At 37.3% G+C, this 26,227-nt stretch overlaps 1 protein-coding gene across 9 annotated transcripts in view; it reads right to left on the reverse strand.

Annotated features, from left to right (window-relative positions):
- EZH2 (enhancer of zeste 2 polycomb repressive complex 2 subunit) overlaps positions 1-25,968 on the reverse strand; it is a 56,833-nt gene extending 30,865 nt beyond the window's left edge. For 3 of the 9 annotated variants that reach the window (XM_013091872.3, XM_013091870.4, XM_038173542.2), the window contains exons 1-4: positions 24,546-24,568; positions 4,405-4,528; positions 3,569-3,697; positions 599-715 (exon numbers count right to left, since the gene is read on the reverse strand). In XM_013091872.3, coding sequence (XP_012947326.3) covers positions 599-715; positions 3,569-3,697; positions 4,405-4,521 — 363 coding nt within the window. In that variant the 5' untranslated portion in view covers positions 4,522-4,528; positions 24,546-24,568. Of the gene's footprint in view, positions 1-598; positions 716-1,659; positions 1,737-3,568; positions 3,698-4,404; positions 4,529-24,545; positions 24,607-25,812 lie in introns of those variants that run through there. The other 6 variants (XM_005011277.5, XM_013091871.4, XM_027451305.3 and 3 more) reach the window with 5 other exon arrangements.
- Positions 25,969-26,227: the final 259 nt, after the last annotated feature.

A 26,227-nucleotide genomic window follows, 5' to 3' on the forward strand; every position in this document is an offset into this window, starting at 1 on the left:
ACCTATAAAGGAAGGCTGAGAGTTGAGGTTGTTCTGCCTGGAGAAGAGAAGGCTCTCTTCCAGTACCTAAAGTGGGCCCATAAGAAAGTTGGAGAGGAGCTCTTTGTCAGAGAGTAGCGATTGAACAAGGGGTAAGGGTTTTAAACTAAAAAAAGGAGAGATATACATTAGACTTTCGGAAGAAATTCTTCTCCCAGAGGGTGGTGAGACACTGGAACAAGTTGCTTAGAGAAGCTGTGGATGCCCCATCCCTGGAGGTGTTCAAGGCCAGGTTGGATGGGGCCCAAAACAATCTGATCTAGTGAAAAGTGTAGAGGGGTTGGAATTTGATTATCTTTAAAAGGTCCCTTCCAACCCAAACCATTATGATGAAATTAAATACAGTACAGCTTTCTTTACAGCAAGGTTGTAGAGATACTGAAGGTCATTAAGAACACAGGTTTAGTCTGCAATTAGTAATACCTTTTTTATTAGTAAAAAAAAAAAATACCTTTAATACCATTTTTTTTATTAGTAATACCTTTAGTGTTTTATTTCTAAAACTAATCCCCTCTCTTTTCACCATACATTTCTCCTTGCACCACCTTTTTAAACTTACCATAAAATTTTGTTGAAGAGGTGACCAAGAATACATTATAGGCACAGAAGCAACAGCATTGAGAGTCTTTAGTGGGATGACTTGTTTTGGAAAATCTATGTCACTGGTAACAGAACACTGAAATAAAAGGTTAAAATTACACTTACATAGCAATTTCAGGGGGAAAAAAAACACACAGAAATCACTCTACAATGAACAAAATGGTAAGTGTTTGTCAAAATTCGCTAGACCTGCCTTTGAGAAATGCTTCAGATTTGTATGGCATAATAAACCAGGTTTCACAAGAAAAAAGATGCAGGAATTATTTGTGTTAATACCTCTGTCAATAGAACATGAGGTGGTTTTTTTTCCTCCACATAATACTAAAGTGACTGTGTTAGATACTTAGTATTTTATTCAGACTATTCAGCTTGCCATAAGCCATTTTTTGTACCTCAGAACAGATTTAGTACCTTTTGCTGCTACACTGGTCTTAAGAGTATTTACTGAAGCCATCGCAGGCAGATGAAAATTCCCTTGGCTTTAGATCAATACACTGCAGAAATCATGTATGATACACGTTAAAAAATAAAATTTTATTTTAATGACATCAAGACATCTTATGGAAATTGATACTTCATATATGCCTTGTTAACTCCTGTCCTGCTTACCCATTACTGTCTGCATATCTTTACACTATAGCCAAATCTTTGATTATAGTCACTGTTTACAAAGAGCAGAGGAAAATTAACATCTTACTGTGCAACTCTGGACATGTCAATGAGTTGGTTTTGTGGTTTTTTTTTTTGTTTGTTTGTTTTTTTGTTTTTTTTTTTTTGAAATTCTAATGTGTATGCAGCCTCCGAAGAATAAACATACCACAGAAATACAAAACAACTTCTAGGTTATTCTTGCATCAATTCAACAGATAACAGATACAGAGATACAGATGAGATCTTCTCAAGTAGTTGAACAGCAGTACGAAAAACTCCTAAAAAATGTTACAAGCCAAAGCAGATAGGAAAATACAATGCTAGGTAAAGTACAACAAGGAAGGAACGTAGAACAGCTATCATAGCTACCTGAAAGGAAAAAAGGAAGTGGAGACAAAAGATCTTTCTCCTTTCCAGAAGGGAAAGATGAACAGAGCTTCACATTTCTAAAGAAATACACAAAGTAATATAACAAACAGCATACAGAGACAGTACCCCAGTAGAATGATACAAGCCAGGTTTTTTATTTTATTTTTAAATATGCAGGCAATGAAGTTAGATTTCTGCTGTGTATATCAATACACTCAAGACACTGTGCTATGATAGTGCTTTATTGCCATTTCAGGTTAATATTTAGTTTTCTAGCTAGCAGCCTTCTAGCATATCTTTCATTTAAAGAAAAACACAAAAATCATTACTTTTACCGTTGGAACTAGAAATCTCAGACTGTGTCAAAATGACTCAAGGTGTTTAGTACGAAGTCCATTATGTTCCCCCATTATTTAGGTATGGAACTCAGCTTGATGTTTATTAGGCTACCACATATTATATGTGGTATTGTCTCTTGTTGATGCTAACTGCACTAGGGACTGGAAGAAACCTACATCATCAGCAATGCCCTACAGACTTCATCAAGAACATCAAGTTTCTCAAATCCTTTCAATCAAGTAACTTAATTTCTAGCCATTATCCTATACAACTCTTTGAAGAAATTTAGCATATTAAGAAAGAAAAAGACTTAAGTAATCTTTCAACACCTCCCATACTACTTTCTTTCACTTCTCCCACTATGAATTATAGCAATCTTAAATCAAGTAGTAGAGTTCTTCTAATTCATGGAGGCAGACTGGTTTTGAATGCAGTAATTAGTGTGCTCCATCAATTCAGGCAAGAAATCAATTCAGGCAAAAGAGTAAAATAAAAGAATAGTAAATCAAGCTACAAAAAAAAAAAAGAGCAATAGAGGAATGGTGAGACATGATCTTCTATCAAAAAAAATGAAAACTGGATGTATGCCTCTCGGTTATTAGGAGAGGTTCTGATCCCACAGTGCCATATAATAGGCGTAGAGCTGTACATGAGAGCTGCACATTCAATCATGCTTAAAGGAAAACAGTCAGGCACACAAATGCACCTCTATGCTATAAAGAAAATCAGCTTCCCTCTAAAATTTTAGGAAAAGGAAAGCCTGACAAATTTCCTTGAATAGGAAGGTGTTGCTTTTTCTTTTTATAAACCTGTATGCAGTAATGTCTTCATTCTCAGTCTAATGAGAAGAGTTAGGTTTTCAGATAATTACACATGAAGCATCCTCAAACTGGTTAAGTCTGAAGTGTCTAAAGAGCAACTGACAAACAAGATAAATTAAGCTGGGGTGAATGTTGGAAGCTGGAGTGGACTCCAACCACTATTTCAGCTACCAACATGACAGCCAATTTAGGTGTTTAACTCAGCATCAGAATCATGGAAGCTTTTTTCACAAATCTAGTGTTTAGTCTGAATATGCAACATAATGGTGTATCAACTCCTTTCAGAACCTGTGTGTTTGAACAACTCTAAGTATAAAGAAGACTTCTTCAAATAGTTATGTTCACACCTTTCATGTGTTTTAACTTAGTAAGAACTAAAGTAACTAGTCATTTGTACCACAGGGGATCAACTCTGATAGAAGCAACATTAGACTCCTAGTATCAGTGAGAGTGAGACAAAATGATTTGATTAAAGGATGCTGAAGTACAAGCCACATATTATCAGAAGTTTTGGGCTTGTGGGACACTCAAAGCTTAGTAGCCTGCTATTTCATAATTTCCAGACAGAAGTCATCTGATAGAAGTTATCTGATGGATAAATAAATCCTTTACTTGTAAGAAAATTGTTTAGTTGCAAAGTCATATCAAGCTGGTAAAAAAAATTAAAAGAACAGCCAAATTTACTGTAATAAAATTAAAACATGCTAACAACCTTGTAAGGGGAATTACCACAACACATGTTAACCAACCTCCCTGGTCCCGCGCAATGAGCTCACAGAAGTCATGATGTGTACAGGCTGTATCCTACGTTGTTTCCATTCTTGATTTAATATTTCAGTTCTTTCCAGTATCTTCTGACGATTAGAATTAAACATACTCTAAAAATTAATCACAATTGTAAACATTACAAATAAATCAAAGACTATGAACTAATCTAACATCTTAAGGCATAACATATACTAAAACCAAAAAATTTAAGAAGCTGCTCAACACTGAACTGGCCCAGTTTTGCTTAAGTGTAACAATCTATAATAGATTAGAAAGGGATAACAATTATATTATATATATACACATATACATTATATATATACACACATACATTATATATATACACACACATATATATTATATAATATATAATATATTAATATATTATAATAATATAATTGTAATATATATTATAATAATTATAATATATAATATATATATATATATATATAATATAATAGATTGTTATCCCTTTCTTTGACTGAAACCAAGTTCTCACATTTAGAGCCTTACAGGTTTAACATGGACTTAAATTCTAAAGAGAATCAGAAAGAGTAGGTAGCTAAAGGAACTGCCATATTTGCTCTCCAGTCTCTTCTGATACTTTGCACACTTAATTCAATCATATACAAATCAATCACACCTACTTGCAATATCAGAGTTGAGATAAGATTCAGTATGTTAACAAAATATTCCATAAAACTGTTATTGCAGTTGTTAACTGTACGACAACTTTCATAGTCAATCCAACTCATACTTCAGAAGAAAATTGATTTTGATATCAATTTTTAAACAATCTAACCAAAAGATGACATACCTTTACTTCATCTGCACGTCGGAACCTCTTGAGCTGCCTCAGTCTCATATATTCTGATTTCACACGCTTTCGCCAACAAATTGGTCCCTTCTCAGATTTTTTTCCGGTTTGACCCATGATTATGCTGCAAGAGACAACATCATATTAATACTACCAAACCCATCCCCTCTGCTTACAAAGGAAGTTAGAGCAATGGGAAAAGCTGGATAGAGATATTCCTTTAATACCTAACATACTTAATTCCTTTCAATCGTACACTTGAAACACCATCCCAGTCTAAGTAACAACCACCACCACCATTTCCACCGTTAACTGGAAATAAATCAGACACGATACATAATGGATACACAATCTCAATTTTTAGGTAATATAGAATATCAAAATCGTCTCAGTTAGGGTTCAACCAAAAGACATGTAAGTGATAGACACTGGAAAAAGTAATTTTAATTAAGAATCAGTGATAGACACTGAAGGAAAGTAATCTAAGTTACAAATCATGGGGACCATTCACATTTGGTTTAAGCACTCCTAATACCTACATAAATAAAAGTACCCGATGTATTTAAAGGAGTAAAGCAGAACAAATCAAACTCCCCACTGCAAAGAGATAGGTTAGAATCCATACAAGCAGTCTTGTAAATTAGATTCTGGGCAGCAATGTTCAAGACAGACAAATATTCCCCTCCTCACAGGAAGGGTCATTAAGATAGTAAACCCTGCAGTAGGCTTCTAGAGTAGATTTCGAGTGCACAGATGTACCAAGTACAGTCTTCCTTGTCAGCCACTCAATTGCCAAGGAGTTCTAGAAATTCAGACATACATAAGTTTTGAGACAGACCTCACTCTTTTCTCAGGTACAATATGAACAACTGAACTGTCCAGCTGTTTGCAAACAGGACACAGATTCTACTTTTACTGATCACCCAGCTAGTACCAAGTGCTTCATTTTTATGTTTCACGACCATTGGCACTGAAGTTGTATTTTATATTACAGAAACTGCTGGAACATGTAAATCTGCTCAGCATTTTTCAAAATCAAGGACCATATACTGCACCCATGCTGACAACTCTTTTGACAGCATTCATAAACAAAGCCACTACTACACTGAAGACTTACTTCCTCTCCAGAGTTACACTGTAACAAAACCTATATTTCACTGAACAGCTCACAATAGCCATCAGAGGCTGAAAGGCTTAAGTGTCCAGTTGCCCAAGAAAAATGCTTTCTCAAACGAGCATAATCAATTTGAGCAGAAACAATTCTAGCCTTTATTATCAAGGTACAATATAAGTAAAGATGAACAGAAATGCATTCTTCAGGCTTGAATCAAATGCCCAGTGCCACTTCTGCCACACCATACCACTCCACATCTGTCAGTCACAAGTAAATACTTGATCTTTGTAGGTAGAGCTCAATTTTCAGCAGTTTTGTACCGAGTGGATTTGAGTTCTACAAGAACTCGTGATAATCTTGAAAAGAAAAATCAGTGCAGATCCTGTTTGTTCTCAATACTATGCCGTAATTTACATTAATTTCTAATGATTACAATGTAATCATTGAGTAAAAAGTCTAAGAGCTTCACACATATTTGTACACAAGAGATTAATATTTTGGAAGAAAACATACAGGATATTCAGGTTGAGATTGAAAACAAACAGCAAAATTGCTAACCCAAATCATAGGAAGTATCCTTCAAGGGAAAAAAAGGCAAGGCATAAATGATGTTTCCCATAATGCAAGAGAACCCGACTTACACAAAGGGGAGGACAGTAAACTAGAAGGGAGAGGTCAACCTAGAGCAAAGGAGTCAAACACAGCTGATATGTTTCCATGCCTCAAGGCAGCAGGTAGAATCTACCTGTATTTCATTTACCACAACACAAGTGACTACAGGAGAAAGAGGTTAAAGATAATTAAAGTGAAAAATCACAATCCATTCATGTTAGAGCACAGTGAAAAGGATCGGTGATTCAAAATGCACTATATTGATTAGAGAATGGCATAAAAGCATTATGGAAAAAAAAGTAAATGCATTGTATTATATGCTAAACTAAGCAAAGGAAAAATATGGAAAAACATCCCTTTAACTGGAAATAAATCAGACACGATAAATAATGGAAAGGCAATCTCAATTTTTAGGTAACATAGAATATCAAAATTGTCTCAGTTAGGGTTCAGCCAAAAGACATGTAAGAAGTATGAAGGAATTAAAAAGATAAATAAAACCTCAGCTGACAACACTAAAGTAGCACATCCCATTAAAAACAGGACAAAACACAACTTATGTTTACTTTAATACTGCATTCAGCACAGTCCATTCAATTTTAGATTTTTGCAAAATCATAAATGATTCAGGTCTTAAAAAAGCATTCTCAACTTAACTTAAATTGCCAGATAAGCCCTAATCAGAAGTATATCTGCATGGAAACCATATATAATTAGGTTAATAATAATAGAATGATGGGAATTCTGTTTATTTTATCACAGATCTGAAATACTGCCTCAGAAGTCCCCAAAATTGGAGTCTAAAACCAGAGAGAAATATCTCCATCTAATAAACAAGTATATTCAATTTACCCAGTAATGAACATCATGGTTACATGGTGTGCTAAAATGAGAAGAAAAATAATTCATACTTTACAAAACAAATGCTTCCTTTCAAAATACTACACACAGATCATTCATCTGATAACAAATGAATTTTAAAAACACTATCACTAGTTTCAAGCTGCTATCTGAGGCACAACATGGACAACGAATTTAGTATTGAAGGTACCAGATAAAGCAAATCCTAGAAAATAAAGAAATATGCTACAACTTCATATAAACAACAGTAAGAAACATTTCAAGATAAAGTAATAATGTTAATGTGCAAAGATCAGTGGGATACACACAATACATTAAGTCAAATATGTACAAACAAATTAGAAATGTCCTTTAAATGGCAAGTCCATAGTAAGACAAAAAGCACTGAGTAGAAAGGAAGAATACACATGTATATGTTAAACAAAAAATACAGCTAAGAAAAAGTGTTATGGATACAGGGTTGTATAATATCAATTTTGAAAGAAATCTGTTTTCAATTATTGTTCCTTTTTTTAGCAGCAGTTTTACAAATATGGTTCACTTGGCTTGCAAGTTTCTGGGCAGTTGAACATCTCTAAAGTAGAATTATATTACATTTTAACAGATATACCGCAGTAAGAGTAATTGTTTCTTTTGTCCCCATGTCTCAGGGGGAAATATTAATGCATTTTCACAGAGGACAGAGTTAATTAATTCCCATGGTGCATCTTCATATTAGGACTATAGGAATTATCTATGATACTTTATTAGCACCAGCTAGAAGGTCCACCAAAAAAAACAAAAAAAACTATGCAGAAGCTAAGCCTGAGAAACTGGGCTAATATATATAGAAGAGGAAAAAAAATATCAGACAAAGATGGATTCTTACAGAAGGATACTGTATACCTTCTTTCAGGGATGGAGGTAATTTAGAGAACTAAAAGACTTCAGAGAACCATCAATGTAAACTTGGCTTCTGGAGCAAACCCAGGACTTGTAAAGGTGCTCTCTCAAACCTACTCTTCATTCATTTGCACTAGTACCTGTGTGTAAGGAAAACCTTTTCCAAATCACCTACAATTTCTGCAGTTCACATTTGTATGCAAATCTAAGCTGCGAACTACACTTTACTACATAAGGGAAAAAAAAAAAAAAAGCCTGTACATTTTCATTAAATGATTTTGTATGGGATTTGCAGCTAAGGTTGTAGAACAGAAAAGCTAGGGATATTTTTAAGACTGATTTTGAAACATTTTCATTGAAAAGTTTCCAAATATTCCCTACAATATCACAAGTTAAATTCCATTTAAGAATAGTTAAAGCTGTCTTAAGACAACATAATATTAAACAATTTACATTTAGCAAATACAAACATGATTCTGGAATATCTTTGTGCAAGAGTGTGATTCAGACAGCCTCCAATTGAGTCCTTCTCAATTTTCCTTTCTGAATCCTGTTACTTCTATTGCTTAAAGTCTTCTTCCCATTTGTTCATCCTCTTTGATGAAACAGCCTGCAGAAACTGTGCAATTGCTCATGATCTCTCAGTCCTGAGACTTTTTCTAAAAGATACTGTACAGTCAACTCAGTCATTATTTATAAGCAGATTATCTCATCTCAAAAAAAAAAAATAGAGAAAGAAAGCACAACGCTAAAGCAGTTATCTTGTCTCTAGAGAAAGCTCATTTCCCAAAGCACAGAATGACTTCCTTGCAGAACCTGAGCCAACCTTGCCTGATCATACCTGGCTTCATACTACAGAGAACAGCCCTGACAGAGCTCCCTGCACCTATCTGCAGAAGAGAGAGCACTGAGAAATGCAGTGAGACACACCAAAGGAGTTCTAGCTTCAGCTTGGTAAAGATCTCACTCATTCCAGACTGGACAATCATCCTGACACCACAAAAAGCACAGAGATGCTTATGCCCCATCTAAACAAAGTCCTCGAGTCCAACACAGAGCAGAAGCTATCCAGTCTTTCCACAACACAGGACCGCAGAACTCAAGTGACCCCACACTGTCTACTCCGTATAGCAGTGTCCCTACATTCCTCTCTGCAGATCTCACACCATCCCTATTTTTCCCATTACCAATAATATCGCAACTAATTCCCTGAGCTATAGCCATTTCATAGCATTAAGTACGCAGGTGGGTAGAATTGAGTGTTAGTTATATTAATGGAAGGACCAACACAATTTGAAGCAGAGCATCATCAAATGAAAAGTAACAGAAATGATGCCTCTTTTTGACCAATGAGGAGCCTTAACTATGGTATTAGGAATGAGATATACCAACCGACCAAAACAATGACCAAGAAAAACCATACAGAAAAAAAAATAATAGACACAGAGGTGTTCTTTTCCATTTCCATTCGTGCTTGCCTAGCTGGAAATGAAAAATAACAAAATATGCAAGTGTCCTACAGCATGCATGCTTGTACTAAATAAACTCCATTAAGCATTTCATAATGAAATTTTGTACAAGATCCATATGCTGTACAGTAAATTTTAAAAAACTGCATGAGCTTAAATCTGACAACTACTAAATGTCTGCAGCCAAAGTGTATACAATACATCTACAATTCACAACAAGAGACAATTAAGTACAGAAAAATATCCATTCATATTGCTGTTTTGCCTACAGAACATACAAATGGCCTTATTTAAAAACAACATCCTTTTTTTCTTCAATCACTTTAGCAATACTCATCAGTAATAAACAAGCACGTGGATAATTCTCTAAATTAGGCAGTCTATTCAAGCAGTCATACTGCTGTCAAAGACTATATTAAAGCTCCTCTGGCTACCCTGCCAAATTTCAGGAAAAAAAAATTAAAATTGCAAACCATGAGAGCATAAATGAGGAGAGAGTCTGCCCTTATAAGTGAATATTATTAATTCTGTAACTGCGCTTAATATTAATATAATATTGTTACAGCTTAAAATATTGTGTATCTTCTGACAACTCAGAAATTCTTTTTGGAGATATTTAAGAATTAAAACATACTGTGCACAGCACAACTTCCAAGTCCTTTTTTTTTTTTTGAATTTCATATATGCTCAAAATGTCATTCCTATGCTTCAGTTGTATGTATACTCCAATACAACACTGCACTTAGGAGCACTCTTAGCCAAAAGTTTCAATGGTGAGGGGAAGAGAATACAAAACCCAACAGACAAAGTGCCTGTGCAACTTGATGCAAACCAATGAACAATCAAGTCATAATGTTTTTGTTGCCTAGAGTAATGAAAGAATAAAATAATTCAGTTTGGGGAGGGTGGAAGGAAATACTACCTCTAGAACCTCACCTAAAGCCAAGTGTGAAAGCTTTCACATTTGCTTCTCAGAACCTCAAGAAGTAGGGAAACTTACTGGACTCCACAGACCTGCTCAGCAAACTACATCTTATGTCCAGACCTCTCCCACCTCACTGACAACATGAACACAGTGACATACTGTCACTACATTCCTTGGACTGACGCACTATTGAGCTCAAAGCACACATCTCAGCTAGCTTCAAGAACTGTCACTTCAAATGGCATAAACTTATTAATTTAGATTCAATATTACATCACAAAGATACTCATACAAGTTGAGGGATGTGATTCTCTCCTTCTACTCTGCTCTTATGAGACCCCACCTAGAGCCCTACACAATGCACAGCTACAAATCAGGAGGGAATTGTGAGGAACTTTGGCCAACACTGGGGCCACAGGGGAAGAAATAGCGCGTGCCACTGTACCATAAAGAAGCCCTGGTTTTATACATCAGTTTGCTCTGGAGTAGCAGACATGCTCTTTAGCTGTAAGCTGTTATCAGATCCAGACAGCACACATGTCCCTCACATTATGCATATTCAGTTTTATTAATGACAAAATTACCGTATATTAAACCCTATCTGAAGTCATTATTGAGCTTCTTCACTCATCTACAAAACTTGGGTTCGATTACAAAAGCCACACCTTCCATGCTATCTTCTTCAAATTAGAAAAAATAAAATTGTTCAGACAGCATGATTTAAGATAATTCATGTTCAACTCAAAAAGCAGAATTTTAGCAACAGGAAGAAGAAAGGATTAAAGACTTCTCCATAAGCCTAAACATACAAACAAAAAAACACAACCGCACCTTCACTAGAAAAGAAGTAAGACAATAAATGTAAATTACTAGCATCAATGCATTCAGTGTATACCTAAAGGTGTAAGTTCACAGTACTTTTAACTTTCCAAACCCATCTAATAAAAAAACTCAGATGATCTTCATATTACAGGATTTTACACAGTACAAAGTAGTATAACAACGTAATATATAAATACTACTAAATGATTGCTCAGCTACAGCCAAGTAGCTATCAGCTACACTAAACCAAACTTTATTGCTTAGAAACTCTTGGAGATGTATTTTTAGTATTTTACTTCATGCAGTCTAAATGCAAAACAAGCCACTACTATTTATGAACCTATTCTGAAGGCCTTCAGAGTAAGCAGTTTCCAGCAGACTCTTATTACAATTATCAAGCACCTAAAAATAAATCAACATATACATATTGCCAGACTTCAAGAAGTGATGTCAAATTTAATTATAATTAACTGCTGTAATCTGCATCCTTCATTTACTCCAAACTTTTATTAACCATGTAGATATTAATGAAAAAAACTCTGGTCAAGAAACAGTATTACTCTCTCAGGCAAACTAAGAAAATTTATTTACTTCTGTGATTTCAGAGCTAACTTCTTCCCTATGCAAGTTATAGGGTGAGGGGAAAAGACACCCCAGCACCTGAATGGCCTTTTTACCTGTGTTATGAGCACACATATAAATCATCTATGCCTAGGTGATCTATAGCTGCTTGCTACTCTTTCTGCATTTTCTAAAGAAATACAAAAACAGTTGTCTTTCAAACTTATCTGCGTAAAATAGCATGTTCTCATTTCCATGGGAAGAAAAACACTTTCAAGGCTGTCAGCTCTCTGTTGTCAGCTTCTGCATTTCAGACACCAAACCACATTGACTAACTAAAAATCTCTGGGTCAAATACAACACTGGAAAGATTAGCATAGTTTATTAGTAACATTCCACTACATCACATTCACTCTACAAGATTTGTCACGGTGATAGATGAGAATAAACTGCAGTGGTTTTTTACTGTAATATATTATAGAAACATAGTATTTTAAGTTTACAGTGCAATTCAATTTGTTTAACCAAGAAATACTTAAAAATTCCTATCTATGTTTTAAAATATACTTCATGTTATTCCATATGCTGAAGATCTTTATCATTAAGAATATTTAAATTTCAGCATTGGACTTTTATTAAATGTTATCAAGTTAAGCTATCTTCCTCAGACATTATTTGTTGCCAGTTTCACCTAGAAAAAGACATCATTTATCCTTTGTATCAGTGGCCCCACATACCTCATCTCCACCTCTACTCAGCCTTCTGTATTGTAAGACCTAAGTGCTTATGGTTCTGTTAATCAAACTAGGTCAGGAAAAAAAAATCTTGCTGAACAACCCAGAAAATAAACATACTTAGGTTTTCAAATACAAATTTTCAACAAAATCAGTTCCACAGGCAGGTTTGTTCAGCAGCCACAGGAATACTTGAATCAACACGAGGGAAGGGGGTAGAAACAAGAGGCAAAGAACTGAAATTGGAGAGGCTAGGAGTTTATGCCAGTCCTGCCTTCAACAGAAGTGTTTGTCAAGCCACACTGTATCACTACCACAGTTTTACCAATATGTAAATGTTATCCTTACCAACCAGAAACATTTAGCAAGACACCCATGCCAGACCTGCCACTCTTTGGCCACATAAAAGCCAAGAAGCTTGTCGTGGCCCACAGAGGCTTAACCTCTATTGCACTATTGCAATATCTAAAATAAGTATACTTATTTATGAATCTAGGCTATGTAGGTAACTCTAAACAGCTCATCTGTCCTTCCTCACTCTGACAGACATCAGTGGCTGTGGCTGATGTAGGCTAATACAACACTCGTGACCAATTCTAGTACGATTCTGCACTCTGCAAGAACATTCTTGATTACTCAGGAGATGGAAACTGTTAGACAAGCTATCATCAAATACAAAACTAATTTTAACAAGGTATCTAGAAGAATCATCAACTTCTTCAGATATACCAATGCCATAACCCTGAACTAAAGAGGAATGTCTGTATGTGAAAGTAAGCATCCCAATCTCAGAATGACTCCTTTCCCTCCACCTTAAAGTTCACAGCACACCCCTGGTTTACAAGTAGAATTAAAAGCCTATGTTCCAATAGCAGCATGGGCACCAAGGCACGTTAGCACCAGCCCTAACACCCAAATAGGTAACAGCCATAGACAGACCTTCCAGGTAATATGGCAGCATCGAAAGCAGGTTTGCTGCTGCTATAAATAAACATTTTTCTTATGAGCAGTCTCATCACAATTAAGCTTGTATTTATTATAGTACTGCCAGTTACTTGCAATTAGCATTTGCAACACTAGAATACATTTTAAGTAGTGAAATCCTTTCAAAATTGGCAGTCTGTCACTACAGTATTGTTTCTTTGAGATAACAGCTTAAAAGTTGTCACATTCAAGGCCAGTGCACTCCCTCCTCCCCAACGTGCAAAATCAGTATTTACTAGTGTATTAACAGTTGCCTAATACAATTTAATTTTGAGGAAGAACATTGCAACTTAACCATGACTTAACAGCACAATCACACATCTATTTGCTTTTGGAACATATATCCTCATGTACTTCTTGGCTAGAATTGGGAAGGGCAATGGAATCTTAAAATGGCATACATTTCTTCTCTTCATTATCTGCCTACATTACCTCTGCATCTCTGATAGATTTAGAGAGCAAATACGGTAAGTTTGATTGTGATGATTAGTTCTGCTAAATCAGACCTTTTCCCCCCTCAGAAGAGGCTGACTGCTCTTGAACTGGACCAGAAAGTCAAAATTACTCAAGCTGGCAGAGCCAGCACACAACTGGCAGGGAAGAGCCATGCAGACAGCATCATGGGTATGAAACAAAGCCTCTTTCTGTCAATACCAGCAAACTGCTTGAGCGTCTCCCCAACTTGTTTTAGACTGGAACATTTATCTTCCATACCACATGTACCATACTATTCACACTAATCTTTTTTTTTTCTTTACAAGTCTATGCACAATCAAAGAAGTTAACATGGCAAAATAATTGTGTGAGTAGTTGTCAAGAACTGTGCTTCCTGCTCTTGCTCTATCAGCTAAAGATTACCCTGAAAATGATTCAGTGACTGGCAAACCAGTCTATAACTTGCCTCTGTTAGCTGCCAGTGGAGGACAGGTATAGAAGATGTCTGTAACAAATGAGAAGTTAATGCAAGCTTTACAGTTCAGTTTTGCCTCATACATCCCATAATAGCTGTTCACAACAACTCTCTATGTTCAAATTAACAGTTAACCAGTTATTTTCCATTTCCTATTATTAGTACAAGTCTAAGGCTTCAAAATATGGTTCTGACTATTCTTAAAAAGAATAGAAGGAAGCTACATGTAGGGATCCAAACTCCTAAACAGTCTCTTTTAAAGATGTTACGCTTTTGTCTGTTTTGTGGCCTTATCAAAATTGGAAGTCATTTCAAGAATTTAAACAAATATTCCACGAACAGCGTTATGTCTCATAGAAATCAGCCCTAAACCCAGATGACCACAGAATTTGAGTACTACTCTAGCCCTTCTATGGAGACATGCTAATATGTGCTAAAAAAGAGCAGCAAAGTCAACAAGCAAGTCTCAAGTGAGGGATTTCACTTCAACATAGGGAGAAAATGCTTCACAGCGAGTGCAGTCCAGCACAAGAACACATTAAGCAGAGAGGTTCTGGAATCTCCATCCGCAAAAACATTTTAAAAGTGGTCTGGAAAAGACACTGAATAGCCTGATGCAATTTCAGTGTTGGCCTTGTCTGAACGGGAGACTGGATCAGATAACCTCCAGATTTCCTTGCCAACCTAAACTATTCTAAAAGCCAACAAAATTCTGAACTGGGCCTGCCATCTCAAAACCAAGGGCCACACTGTTTTTAGAGCTGATGCTACCAAGCTTGCTTGCTGTTTAAATTCCAATTTAGTATTTCAGAAGATGGAAATATTCACCACTACACTTTAAAATTCTTGATATTTCAGTCAGCTACATGTACAATTTGGAAAACAATATTAAGGGAACAGTAATTTCTGAATTAAAGTGTTTGGGAGCTTAATCAGATTGCAATCTTTAGTTTGGTGTGTAATCACTGGTTGTTCTCATCAGTATAAACACCCCTTGTGCTAGAGTCTCCTTTAACAACTCCAACTCGTTAGTTCACATATTCCTTCCCACTACAATCTTGTGTTTGTTCATTTGAAGAGTCTGTCTCTGCTTAACACCAATTGGAACCTTCAGCTCCCCCTCATATAAAACATAAAAGGCAAAGAAAGCTCTTTACTAATTAAGAAATGTATTCCAACTACTGTATTTCATACTCTCCAGAAACTTACCAATGTTTTTAAAAATTAAGAAATTAAGATGCAGTGTTCCTTTCAAAGCCAGAAAAAAGATCACTTGTTCTAAAACCATAACAGAGTCAAAGTAGTAACTTTGCAAGTTCTGCTTCAAGAAACCATCATTCACTGTCTGAATTAATGTATCAGGGCAACAGGCTCTCAACTCCAAATAAAGGTGTGTTTTGTTGTTGTTTTTGTTTTTCTTTTTCAAAGGGAGCAGGACTAGAAAAGTGAAGGAAAATGAAAGAAAGTAAAGGGAAAATTAGCTGAGAAAGACTTGTAAAGGGCTGTTTTTTCAAGTGAGCCTTCTTCATATTCTAATAGAGTTCTTCTTATAGCCCAACTTTTGTGCCTTTGAAGTGTCATTCTTTGCCAACCTTTTATATACTGTAATTTAAGTGAATAAAGCTTTACTTTGTTCTTGGTGTGGTTCAGATCAGGAGCCTGATCTTTACCCTGGAATGTTAAAAAAAAAAAAGAAATAAAGTATTTAAGTAAAACCTAAACATATTCTAGAAGCTACCAATAAGCAAGGAGTACACGTGCACTGTAAGCAACTGCTGTGACCTGCTTCCCTGCAAGTGAAATGCTGTGCCTTCTCAATTATTTCTTCCCAAGCACAGTACTCTCTGGGCCTTTTGTTACTATCCCAGCACCCCCTTAATTTAATAGTACCCAGTTGATGCTTCAGGATATTCAAGGTTACTCACATTTCTTCTACATTGTTTAAGCAAGAATTTCAGCTCACATTCAAAGCCATTTTTCTTTGCTAAATTTTCACCCTTTTACAGCTACCTATAAGGTATTACTCATCCAGGAGCGTATTTTCACCCTGTCAGCAACTGATTTTTCTGCTTTCACTTCCAGAATGTTTCCAGTCCTATCGCATTCAGTCTGATGCTAAAGTCACCAGCTTCTTTTTGCTGTGTTTGTCAATCCTTATAGCTTTAAAAACATTGAGTAATTCTGAGAACATACTTAAAACGGCAATTTTTCTTATTCAAAAAAAGATCAGTTTTACATTTCAAGTTTTAAAGTTACTTACTCTTCCTTGTTAAAGTGGTCCCTCACCCTTTCACACTCCTTTGTTAGGAATAATCCTTTACATCTCACCACTCTTTCAAAAGAGGTTTAAAAAAAATCACTACTTTGCAGCATATTAACTCTTTTGGCTATCACATGCTATCTCGATCCACATAGCCACCATACACAAAATAACTATACACACCCTTTTTTCTTATAGCTACTTGAATGGCTATGATTGAACTAGGAGTACACTTTCATAACGTATTTAATCCAATTAAGCTACATACTTCTGTCCGAATTGCCAGCCTGCTGTTCACTCACTTGTTCATACTGTTACCTTTTGTGTCCTAGTTTAGAAACTGCATGACCATACGCTGAATAAAGAAATTAGCTGTAATTAATTCTTGTTTATTTGCAGTATTACTCCCCAAACTAAGATTAGCTGGGAGTAGTTACTAATTCACTATAACACAGGCAAAACCTTGTAACTGAGCTGATCGGTGTAATCAGTTTCCTTTAAATGGCTGATTACAGCCTTCCTATGAAAATAAGGCCGACGGCCTCATTCTGCATACATCCTTTACCGTAACTTCTGATACAAATGGCAAGCATAAATCATATGTGACATTTCTTAGAGATAACTAAGTTAGTTATGCTTTCTGCAATATACTCATAAAGGTCTGCAAGTGCCTTGGCATTATGAAATGTTGCAGTATGAATTCTCATTTTATGAAAAGCAGAAGAAAACAACAAACAGAAATCATGAAAAACATGCAGACACTGACTTACCAAACCCAGCAGCAGATTCACTGAGATGCCACTGTAGTTAACCACAATTCAGAAGACTCACTGACATGCCTGTTCTCTGTCCCAGCCACATAACATAATTATATACGTTACTTCACAGTAGCTACAGTCCTGCGTTGCATCCTTAGACCTTGCTAGGATATGCTTTTATTTTAGATATTAGGAATTCTAACCTTCAGTCCAGTTACCAACCTGTTAGAAAACCCTGTTTTCATCCCCATGCCTAACTCATGACTTCTGCTTGCTTTGGGCACATCTGCCTACTTTAATCAATCATTTCTCATCTGTTTTTAACATTTAAGTGAACCTTTTCAAAAAAAAGTTTCTCATCACTGACCAAAGATTATACCAGACAAAACCTGTACAGATGGCTTGGACTTTCAAGTGTCACTGCTACTTTCTGCTGACATTGCTACTAAAAGACTTTTACCTGCCACTTGCTCATGCATCTGTGCTATCATTTCCCTCCCGACAGCATGAGTATTTTCGTAGCCAGTCACTGACAGAAGCGAGAAAGTCCTTTGGCTGAAAACACCTTATGTCTCTTCACTGAAGAAAAGTGAGCATCCATTTCTACTGTCCCCACCTAACCACACTGTGAAACTCTGGCCTTACACATTCAATTTCCAACTCCTGAGAGCACTAAACGCCTAAGATTGCGGATCAATTTCTGAATGCGCTTAACTCATACTAAAACTCATACCGCTATTTTCTGAGATGCTTACATCAGAGTAAATCAAGACAGGAAGGAAACAAGTCAGTTCTAGTGCTCTAAGAACTGACATTTTCTTCAAGTATTTTCCCCCCATCTCATTTTTTTTTTTTTTAATGTATTACTGTGCCTCTCACAGTATTTTATTTCTTGTTTTCTCCTAATAGTTCATTCTCACAGTTTAACACTATGTTGCTTGAATATTCTTTTCAGGAGTTTCTACAACTATTACAAACTGACTAGGCAGACATTAGAAAACCCCAAACCAAGAAAAAAAACAAAAAACAAAAAACACTGCCACCTTTGCCACAGCATGGAACAGGGAAAGAGAAGAATGAGGAGTAAAACAGATCTTGAATATGAAAAGAGGAGGAAACACTCCTCCACTCCCTTTTCCTTCCCGGAAAAGGGGTAGGAATCTTAATTATTATTATTTTTTATTTTATTTATTTATTTTACTATTTTTACATTAGAATCTTTTATTTTTTGTGTTAGAAAGCTATGAAAGGTAAGTAATAACCGGTTATTTAATATCTCTTTATCCTTATCATTTTATCCTTATCCACCAGCATGTTAAACTCAGAGTTTATAAATAACCCAAACATTCTACAAGTACTTCGTAAAATTTATCCCAAACCTTTTTTTAGCATCTAAAATAATTGTAATCAATCTACTTCAAACACGTTTAAGAAAAGGCAAATGAAGCAGGTAAGAACATACATAGTCTTGACAAAATTCCCCAGTCATTTTTAAAACTTTTTGCACCAACTACAGTTTGAACAGACATGAAGCACCCGAGTAAAATCCAACAACAGAACTGTATCAGAAATGCAGTTTATTGCAGATTTTCCACCAACCATAAGGATGGAAGACATCGGTTCGAGGGCTTCTTTTTTCCAGTAGTACACTGCCTTTGGATTTACATTTAAGCCATCTCATTTGAGGGAAGTTCTTCATTTATGACATTTACTAGTAAAGACAATGGAAAGGGTTTCATTCTCTTTAATAAAGAAAAAAACTAAATAGTCTGTTAATATATAATTTCAATAGGTTCCTAATATACTTCCTTAAATATGAGTAAGACAAAAAAAGTATCATTTGTTTTCAGACAGCCATTAAATATAAATCTTTACTAGAGTTCTGAAGCAGTTTGCTCATGCTAACCTGTAGCTTTCAAAACTTCCCTTCAAAAATTAATTCCTTTCACTGTATCCCAACAGTTTCAGGATAAAAAAAATAGAATTAAAAAAAAAAAGACAAAATGTAATTACTGAATATCATGTAAGAAGCAATTATTTCAATGATATTTCTCCCAGAACAATTAAACATATGATACTTCTAGAAAAATACTGTTTGAGAAACAGAAGTGATAAACTTAAGTACTTAGGGATGTGGGGAAAGGTGAGTAGAAAACAGGGAAATTATAACCACCGGGGATTTTTTTTAAGTCAAAAAAATCAAACCAAAATTGGAACTGAAATCTCACTTCAGTTTAGGCAGTATCAGCTAATAAAGCTATTTTTTTAATTTTTACCTACACTTGTGTTTTTAACTATATTTGCAGGCACAAGTGAGACTATTTGGATCCTCCCCCCACCCCCAAAAAAATAAAATGTAAAAATTCAAATAAAAGAACAGCAACAAGTTTCAAGCCTGATTTTTATAATGTTCTTTATAAGTGACCATTAAAACCATTCCACACCTCTAACATAAGATGAAGCCTGGCTGTTTGTCAGGAGACAGTAAAGTTTTAGACATAAGACTTAAACTTTCAGTTGTTCAAATGCATACCTCCAGATCTCTCCCCTCACACTCATTCAGATGCCCAGAGCAGTTAGATGACTCCCTTGTACGTTCCAAATAACCTCTGTTGCCTAACACCTCCACCTCTTAAAATTCAAACCTTTTTGATACCCTGGATAAACCTATCAGAAAAAATAGCACTTGCTGCAAGCACCTAACGCATGTCTACACAGGCAAAATAATTTGGGGTGTGAATTTAGAGTTCAGTGACTATTCCACCCTAACTAGTTTTGCGGACACACCTTTTTAGTTTTTACTCTAAATACATTAAAATACCTAAAAGGTCTTCAGTTCAATTCACACACACAAAAGCAAACCACACTCCAAACTGAAAAAAATCCTGCCACATAACAATTAAGCAGTTCAATAGCTATAACATACTTCTTCCTCTGCATAGGCAAATAGCTTAAACTTTCAAAGACATTACACAACCACTTATGCAGAGAGGTCATATAGAATTTATTGCAGATAAGTGTATCAAATTTTGGAGCCGAATGTGTATTTAGAATATTTGTAAATTGTCTGAGCAATTCCAAAATAAACTTCAAAAAATGAAAGCAACCAGAAGAGTTACTTAGCCAACTCTCATCCCTAAAGCCCTCAAAATAACTGGGTTTAATACAGAAAATCCCTATTCTAAAAAGCATACGGTGATTAACTCATCAGCAGATTAAATATTGCTTATGAAGGGGGAAAAAAAAGATCCTACTTTTCTAGAATCTTTATTTAAAGAATAAAGAGAATTAATGAGAAACAGTTTAACTTAAAAAAAAAAAAAAAAAACACACTCCAGTGAGAACTCAGCTACCTTAGGCTACAGATGAGAATTATGAGTAGTTCCATGGCTCTGGGACCGTTTCTGTCCCCCGGTTTCAAAGCAATGATATACTGAACACCAGTAATGGTCAAACTATTTTAACACTAAAACAACATATGTCAATCTTCTCTCCCAATATTTAAACAATGGATTCAACTTTGCACTAAACACACTAGTTAAAAATACTCACTAAAAACATGGCATAAATTGGCAGGCAGATAGCTGAAGAGTTATCGCAATGGACAGACTTTACATTCTTCCTAGTTGTAAGTTGTACATAAAATCAACTTAATGACTTGAATCCATTTGCCATGGTATAGTTTTTGCAGGTATATCAGGTCTTTCTAAAACAAGCCTGATTTCTCACATAAAAAGCAAATTAGGTTCTATCTCTTAAATTTCATCTTACTAGATGAAAGTAAGATCAGACACCTACACAGAAGAAATACACAATTTACCAGATCCACTCAGCCTAAGAAACATAGAAAGGAAAACAGCTCACAGTTAAAACACTTACTAGTAAGATTTGAGTTTGCTTCCTTTCAAATACTTTATTTAAGTTATGTCTAATTGCTTTGAGATTTAAACTGAACACACAGGCTGTGAAAGGGAGAATACGCAGCAGAGAAACAGAACCAACCATGAAAAGGCAGAATGAAAGAAGGAACCAGATGCAACAGAAATTGACAAAGGAAACAGCCTGGGTCTAGATTAAAAATAATAAAATTAACACATAAGGAAATCACACTCTCCTGCAAATATTTTTTTTAGTTCACATATTAGAAAGCCTAGAGTATGGACTGCAATGTGCACCACTTTGCTTGCATAGCTACACATACATCATTTAAGCCGGCACCATATACTTATAAAAAAAGGTGAAAAAATAACAAATTCATATGTACTCCTGAAATGGCATAGCAGAGAAGGCTTTATCTGCATACAGAATGATGACAGCACTGACAGCTTTATCTAAGATTATATTAACAACTGAAGTATCTGAAAGACATTTTGAAGAACTACGTCACATTTTCAAGCAATTGCCAATATTGCACTGATCCACTCACATCACTACATTGTTATTGTTATCTGAAGCAGTTAGAACATGCCTGGTATCTAACTACATTTCCAGATGGTCTTCTCACCTTAAAAGTATTCCTGATTTTACCATTAGAAAGGAAGCACTATATGCACTATGAATCTTTCCATTACAATAGTGCTCTTCACCAATTGAACAGAGGTACGATCACCAAAACACTCTACATCCACACTTCAGCCAGGTAACCAAAAGATTCCTAAAATAAGGAATCCACAATAATCTTTTTTTTTTTAATATACTTTTTCTGGACACAGTAGTGACATCTGAAAGACATCCTCTTTTTTCTTTAAATGGAAATCAATTTACAAGTCTGTGGTTAAATAATTAGTAATATCAAAGAATTTCTTTCTTCACTATTTTTTTAAATTACGTTGAAATTGTCAATGCTATATGCAAATGAAAATCTTACTTTTCACTCCTCTTCCTTAGGAGTTGCCTCTACCCACATTTACCTTTTTAATTTAAAATACTTACTCCAATATTGGAGGCATTTTTCTCACTGTCATTTGAGGACCCAGACCTCAAGCCTACAATCTTAATGGGAATCTAGGTGCACAGCTAGAACAAGCCTGCAACAAACAACCTACCTACTATTATCAGTTACAGAAAATTGCATTGCTACTACTGTGTTTTTAGAAAACTTCAGTGCTGCTAGCTTGGACCTCAACAGAACCTACTTCTTCAACAAATTTCACTCTTGAGTTTCACCTCATGCATAGATAGCAAGCAGCTCACAGCTTCATCCCAGAGTCTTTAACTGATCTCTGTGGGAACAGACAGAATACCTATTTAGTAGTTCTTTGCATTGTTTTCCTTTCAATCTTTAACTCAACAAAAATCTTGTGCATATACTTAGATCTAAAAAACAAATCCAAGCAATCTGCTAAATTGGAACTGACATCCTTGTTTTTCCCCTGTAAAACGTCTCTCCATTTTGCACCCATTTTACACAAGGCTTTGATTCTTCATCTTACCTTTCCTTCTCTGAAGCACAAAGCTTCACTGAAATTATCACCTGAGCTATGCCACCACTAGAATAATTTGTCCGTTTAAAGACTAATTTAGCACAAATATTCTAGAATAGCAAATTATGGATGTTAAACATACAGATACACATATGAAATACATCTAAAGATACAGACAGCATAAATGCTGTCAGCCATCATTTCAATGAGCTCAGCACCAGTTTCCACCTCCATACTATCAGCAAATTAGAAGGCTGGTAGCAACATTAACATTAGAGAACATTACAGTTAAAAATAATCTTCCTATTATTGTCCTACAGCTTCTGTTAACAGTAGTCTTGTTTCCTAAGGTAAGTGCTATTTAAACAATTCATGAAACCATTAAGAATTATATTCACGGTACGTAATCCATTTCTTCAACATTTCTTTAATCTGATAAAATGAAATTTCCTTGGGTGTGTAATTCTGTAATGACGACCTGCTTGATTCAGTAAACTTCTGAATGTTCCTCAATTAGCAAAGGCCACATCCTGCTCCTGAAATTTTCAGGATCTCTGCTGGGGAAAATGTTATTCCCCCTAAAATTTCAGGTATTTCTCCAAGTCAGCTACAATGCATTGCAGCTAACCACAGAACTACAGAACATTCAAAGGACAACACTAAAGTTTTCCACCTTACTTTTGCTCAAGAACAACATAAAGCAAACATTTGTTAAATATACCTTCAGTCAGTATTGCAGCCATTTTTTAAAATAGTTTTTCCCCATGACGGTAGAGCTGCCATTTAAAAATGTTGTTCAACTTTGAACATTACAGCTGTGAATTTATTAGAATGTATACATGATGTATACAGCCGAAGAGGCAGAATCTTTTTGTGAATGGTGACAAGGAGAGGATTATTTTTTTATTTATTTTTTTTTCTTACTAATTTCAAGAGGATGTTTAGAGTGTACCAGCTATTCAGGAATTACAGAAAGTAGCAGTTAGCTTGCACTCTCCATTTATACAGTCACTGCATTCACTAATGTACTACAAGAATTCCCTGCTCATGAAGCCAAAGTTTCTTTGCAGATAAGCAGAAGTGCAGGAATACATTTACATTTCACCTATGAATGCTGCAATGCTACAGAACAAACAAATCCATTTAAAGGCATGTCTTCAATTAAATCACTTACCATATTTCAGCTTGTTGGCAATTATATCTACTAGAGAAGAAAAAATACAGCAAGGAAAATAAGAAGTTTGAATTTCAAGTATCCAGCCTAAGTTGACAGACTACTGTTTTAGCTCATTTTAAACTGAGCAAAGACATTTTATGTTCTTTTGATTATATGGATTTTCAGTGTCTGTCACTTTTCAAGGTAAGATTACATATTAAAATGTCTTAATTTTCTTCTCCACAGTTTTTTGTCCTAGATTACAATCTTGAATTTTTACAGTTATCCAGTAGAAAATAGCTATTGACGCCTCACAGAACATTTTACTACCACAGATTTCTCCATACATTCTTTAGCCTTTAATTACACTTCAGTCCCTGTTGTCAATAGAGGAAGGAAAGTGTACCTTTTCCTCTCTTTTTTTTTTTTTTAAAGAATACCCTGTAACAAGAAGTGTAACATTTTGACATAATAAACTTAAAGCAAGTAACAAACCACTACCTATCAAAGTTAAAACACTTGACACATCACAGAAAACTCTTCAGTCACATCTTCTAAAGTACTGGAAGCATGCTGCCTGAAAGATACCGCATATCTTTAATATTCATATTTTAATAATCTAATCTAAAACAAGAGTGGCTATTGTATGCTGTGGACAAATAATACTCACCCTTCTGAAGATGCTTTATTGTTACCACAAATAAACATTCCCCAGACTCTCAATCTGATATAGACACTGGGGACAAACAAAGAATGACATTTTCTTATAAAGACTCATAAATTTTTATAAGTCACATAAAGAATCTGAGTGTGCCAACCCCTGAGAAAGAGAAAACTTATCTGTGAGGAAATCCCAGTTTAGAAGCAAAGCTCGCGCTAAAAGTACTGGTAAAACGTTCACTGATACACACATTAATATGAGCCAAATTCATAACAGCTGGATCTGCAGCCGCCAGACTTACACAAAGACAAATCTATCCTGCAACAATTGAACAGCTCCATTCAAATTGTTACATGCTTTTTCTTAGAGACAAAGCATCTGAACTTTCAGCCCTACAGTTAAAAATTAAAAAAAAAAACTTTTCTCCAGTTCCAGTAAAACGAAGACGGTGCTTTGTAACTTTGTGTAGGTGCCTTCAGCGAGGCACCAGCCCATTATTCCACTCCTGCTGCCTTACGCTCAGCCCGCCACGAGTAATTTCCGAATCACCGCCAAGAATACCTGGTGACACCGAACCCACACACGCACGATGCTACAACGTGCCGACCTCCTCACTGCTCCCGGACCGCACACGTGCTGCTGGAGGCCAGCCTCCTTCACACCTCCTGCCTTCAGAGCTGCTCTTTGCGCCCGCGCTTGGCCGCCTTGCAGCTCACCCCAGGCACCCAGCTACGAACGGGGGCGCGGCGCCCTGGCAGCCCCCAGTCCCCAGGGACCGGGAAAGCCGCGGGGGTACGCGCCCAGCAGGCGCCCCGAGCCCCGGGGCAGGACCCGGCGGGAGGCGGCAGCTGCCCCGCAGGACAATAGCGCGCCGAGCCCCGCTGCCCGCTGCCCCGGTTTCCGGCACGGCGCGGCACACGCGGCCGGGCGCACCCGTGCCGGCCCCGGGCGGGCCGGGCGGGCTCCCGGGGCCCGGCGGGCACCACGGGGGGGGCTCTCGGAGGGGTGAAGGCAGGGGGGAGCCCCCCGGCCGTGCCTGGGGCAGGGCCCCGCGGGAACGGCGGCGCTGGGCCGGGGCCAGCGCACACAAAGGGCGCCCCGCGCACGCCGCCTCCGGCCGCCGTCGCGCCCGCGTCCCCCCGCCGCTGGGCGCTGTGCGCCGGGGCCGAGGGGCGGCTCGCCGCGGGGCCTCGCCCCCTCCCCTATTCCCGCTCCCCCCCTCCCCGGTTATAAAAAGCCGCTCCCGCCCCGCCGCGCGGCTCGCTGCCTTACTCACCCCCGCCCCGGCCTCTCAGCGCTGCTGCCGCCGCCGGCAGCCCGGCCCCGCTCCGCCCGCGCCGCCCTCCCGCCCGCTCTGCCGCCCCGCCGCCGCCGGCCGCCGGCTTCACCCTCCCGCACCGAGCGCCAAACGCGGCGGCCCAATCGGCGTCGCGCTCATTGGCGAGCGCCGCGCGCCGCCCCGATTGGACGGGCGCGGACGGGGGGCCCTCTCGCGCCAATCAGGCGCGGCGCGGGGCGGGCCGGGGGGCGGGGCCTGGCGCCCCACGTGCGGGGGGGGCAGGGCGGGGAGGGGGAGCTCTTTGTTCTCGCGCTGCCCCCCCCCGGAGGGAGGGGGGCGGGGCCGCGCGGGGCGGGGGGCGCGAGGGGATTGGCGGCCCGGGGCGGGGCCGCGCCCCGGTTTGAATCAGTTC

The sequence above is a fragment of the Anas platyrhynchos genome, chromosome 2 (assembly GCF_047663525.1).
Source record: "Anas platyrhynchos isolate ZD024472 breed Pekin duck chromosome 2, IASCAAS_PekinDuck_T2T, whole genome shotgun sequence".
In the NCBI taxonomy this organism is placed as follows: Eukaryota; Metazoa; Chordata; class Aves; order Anseriformes; family Anatidae; genus Anas; species Anas platyrhynchos.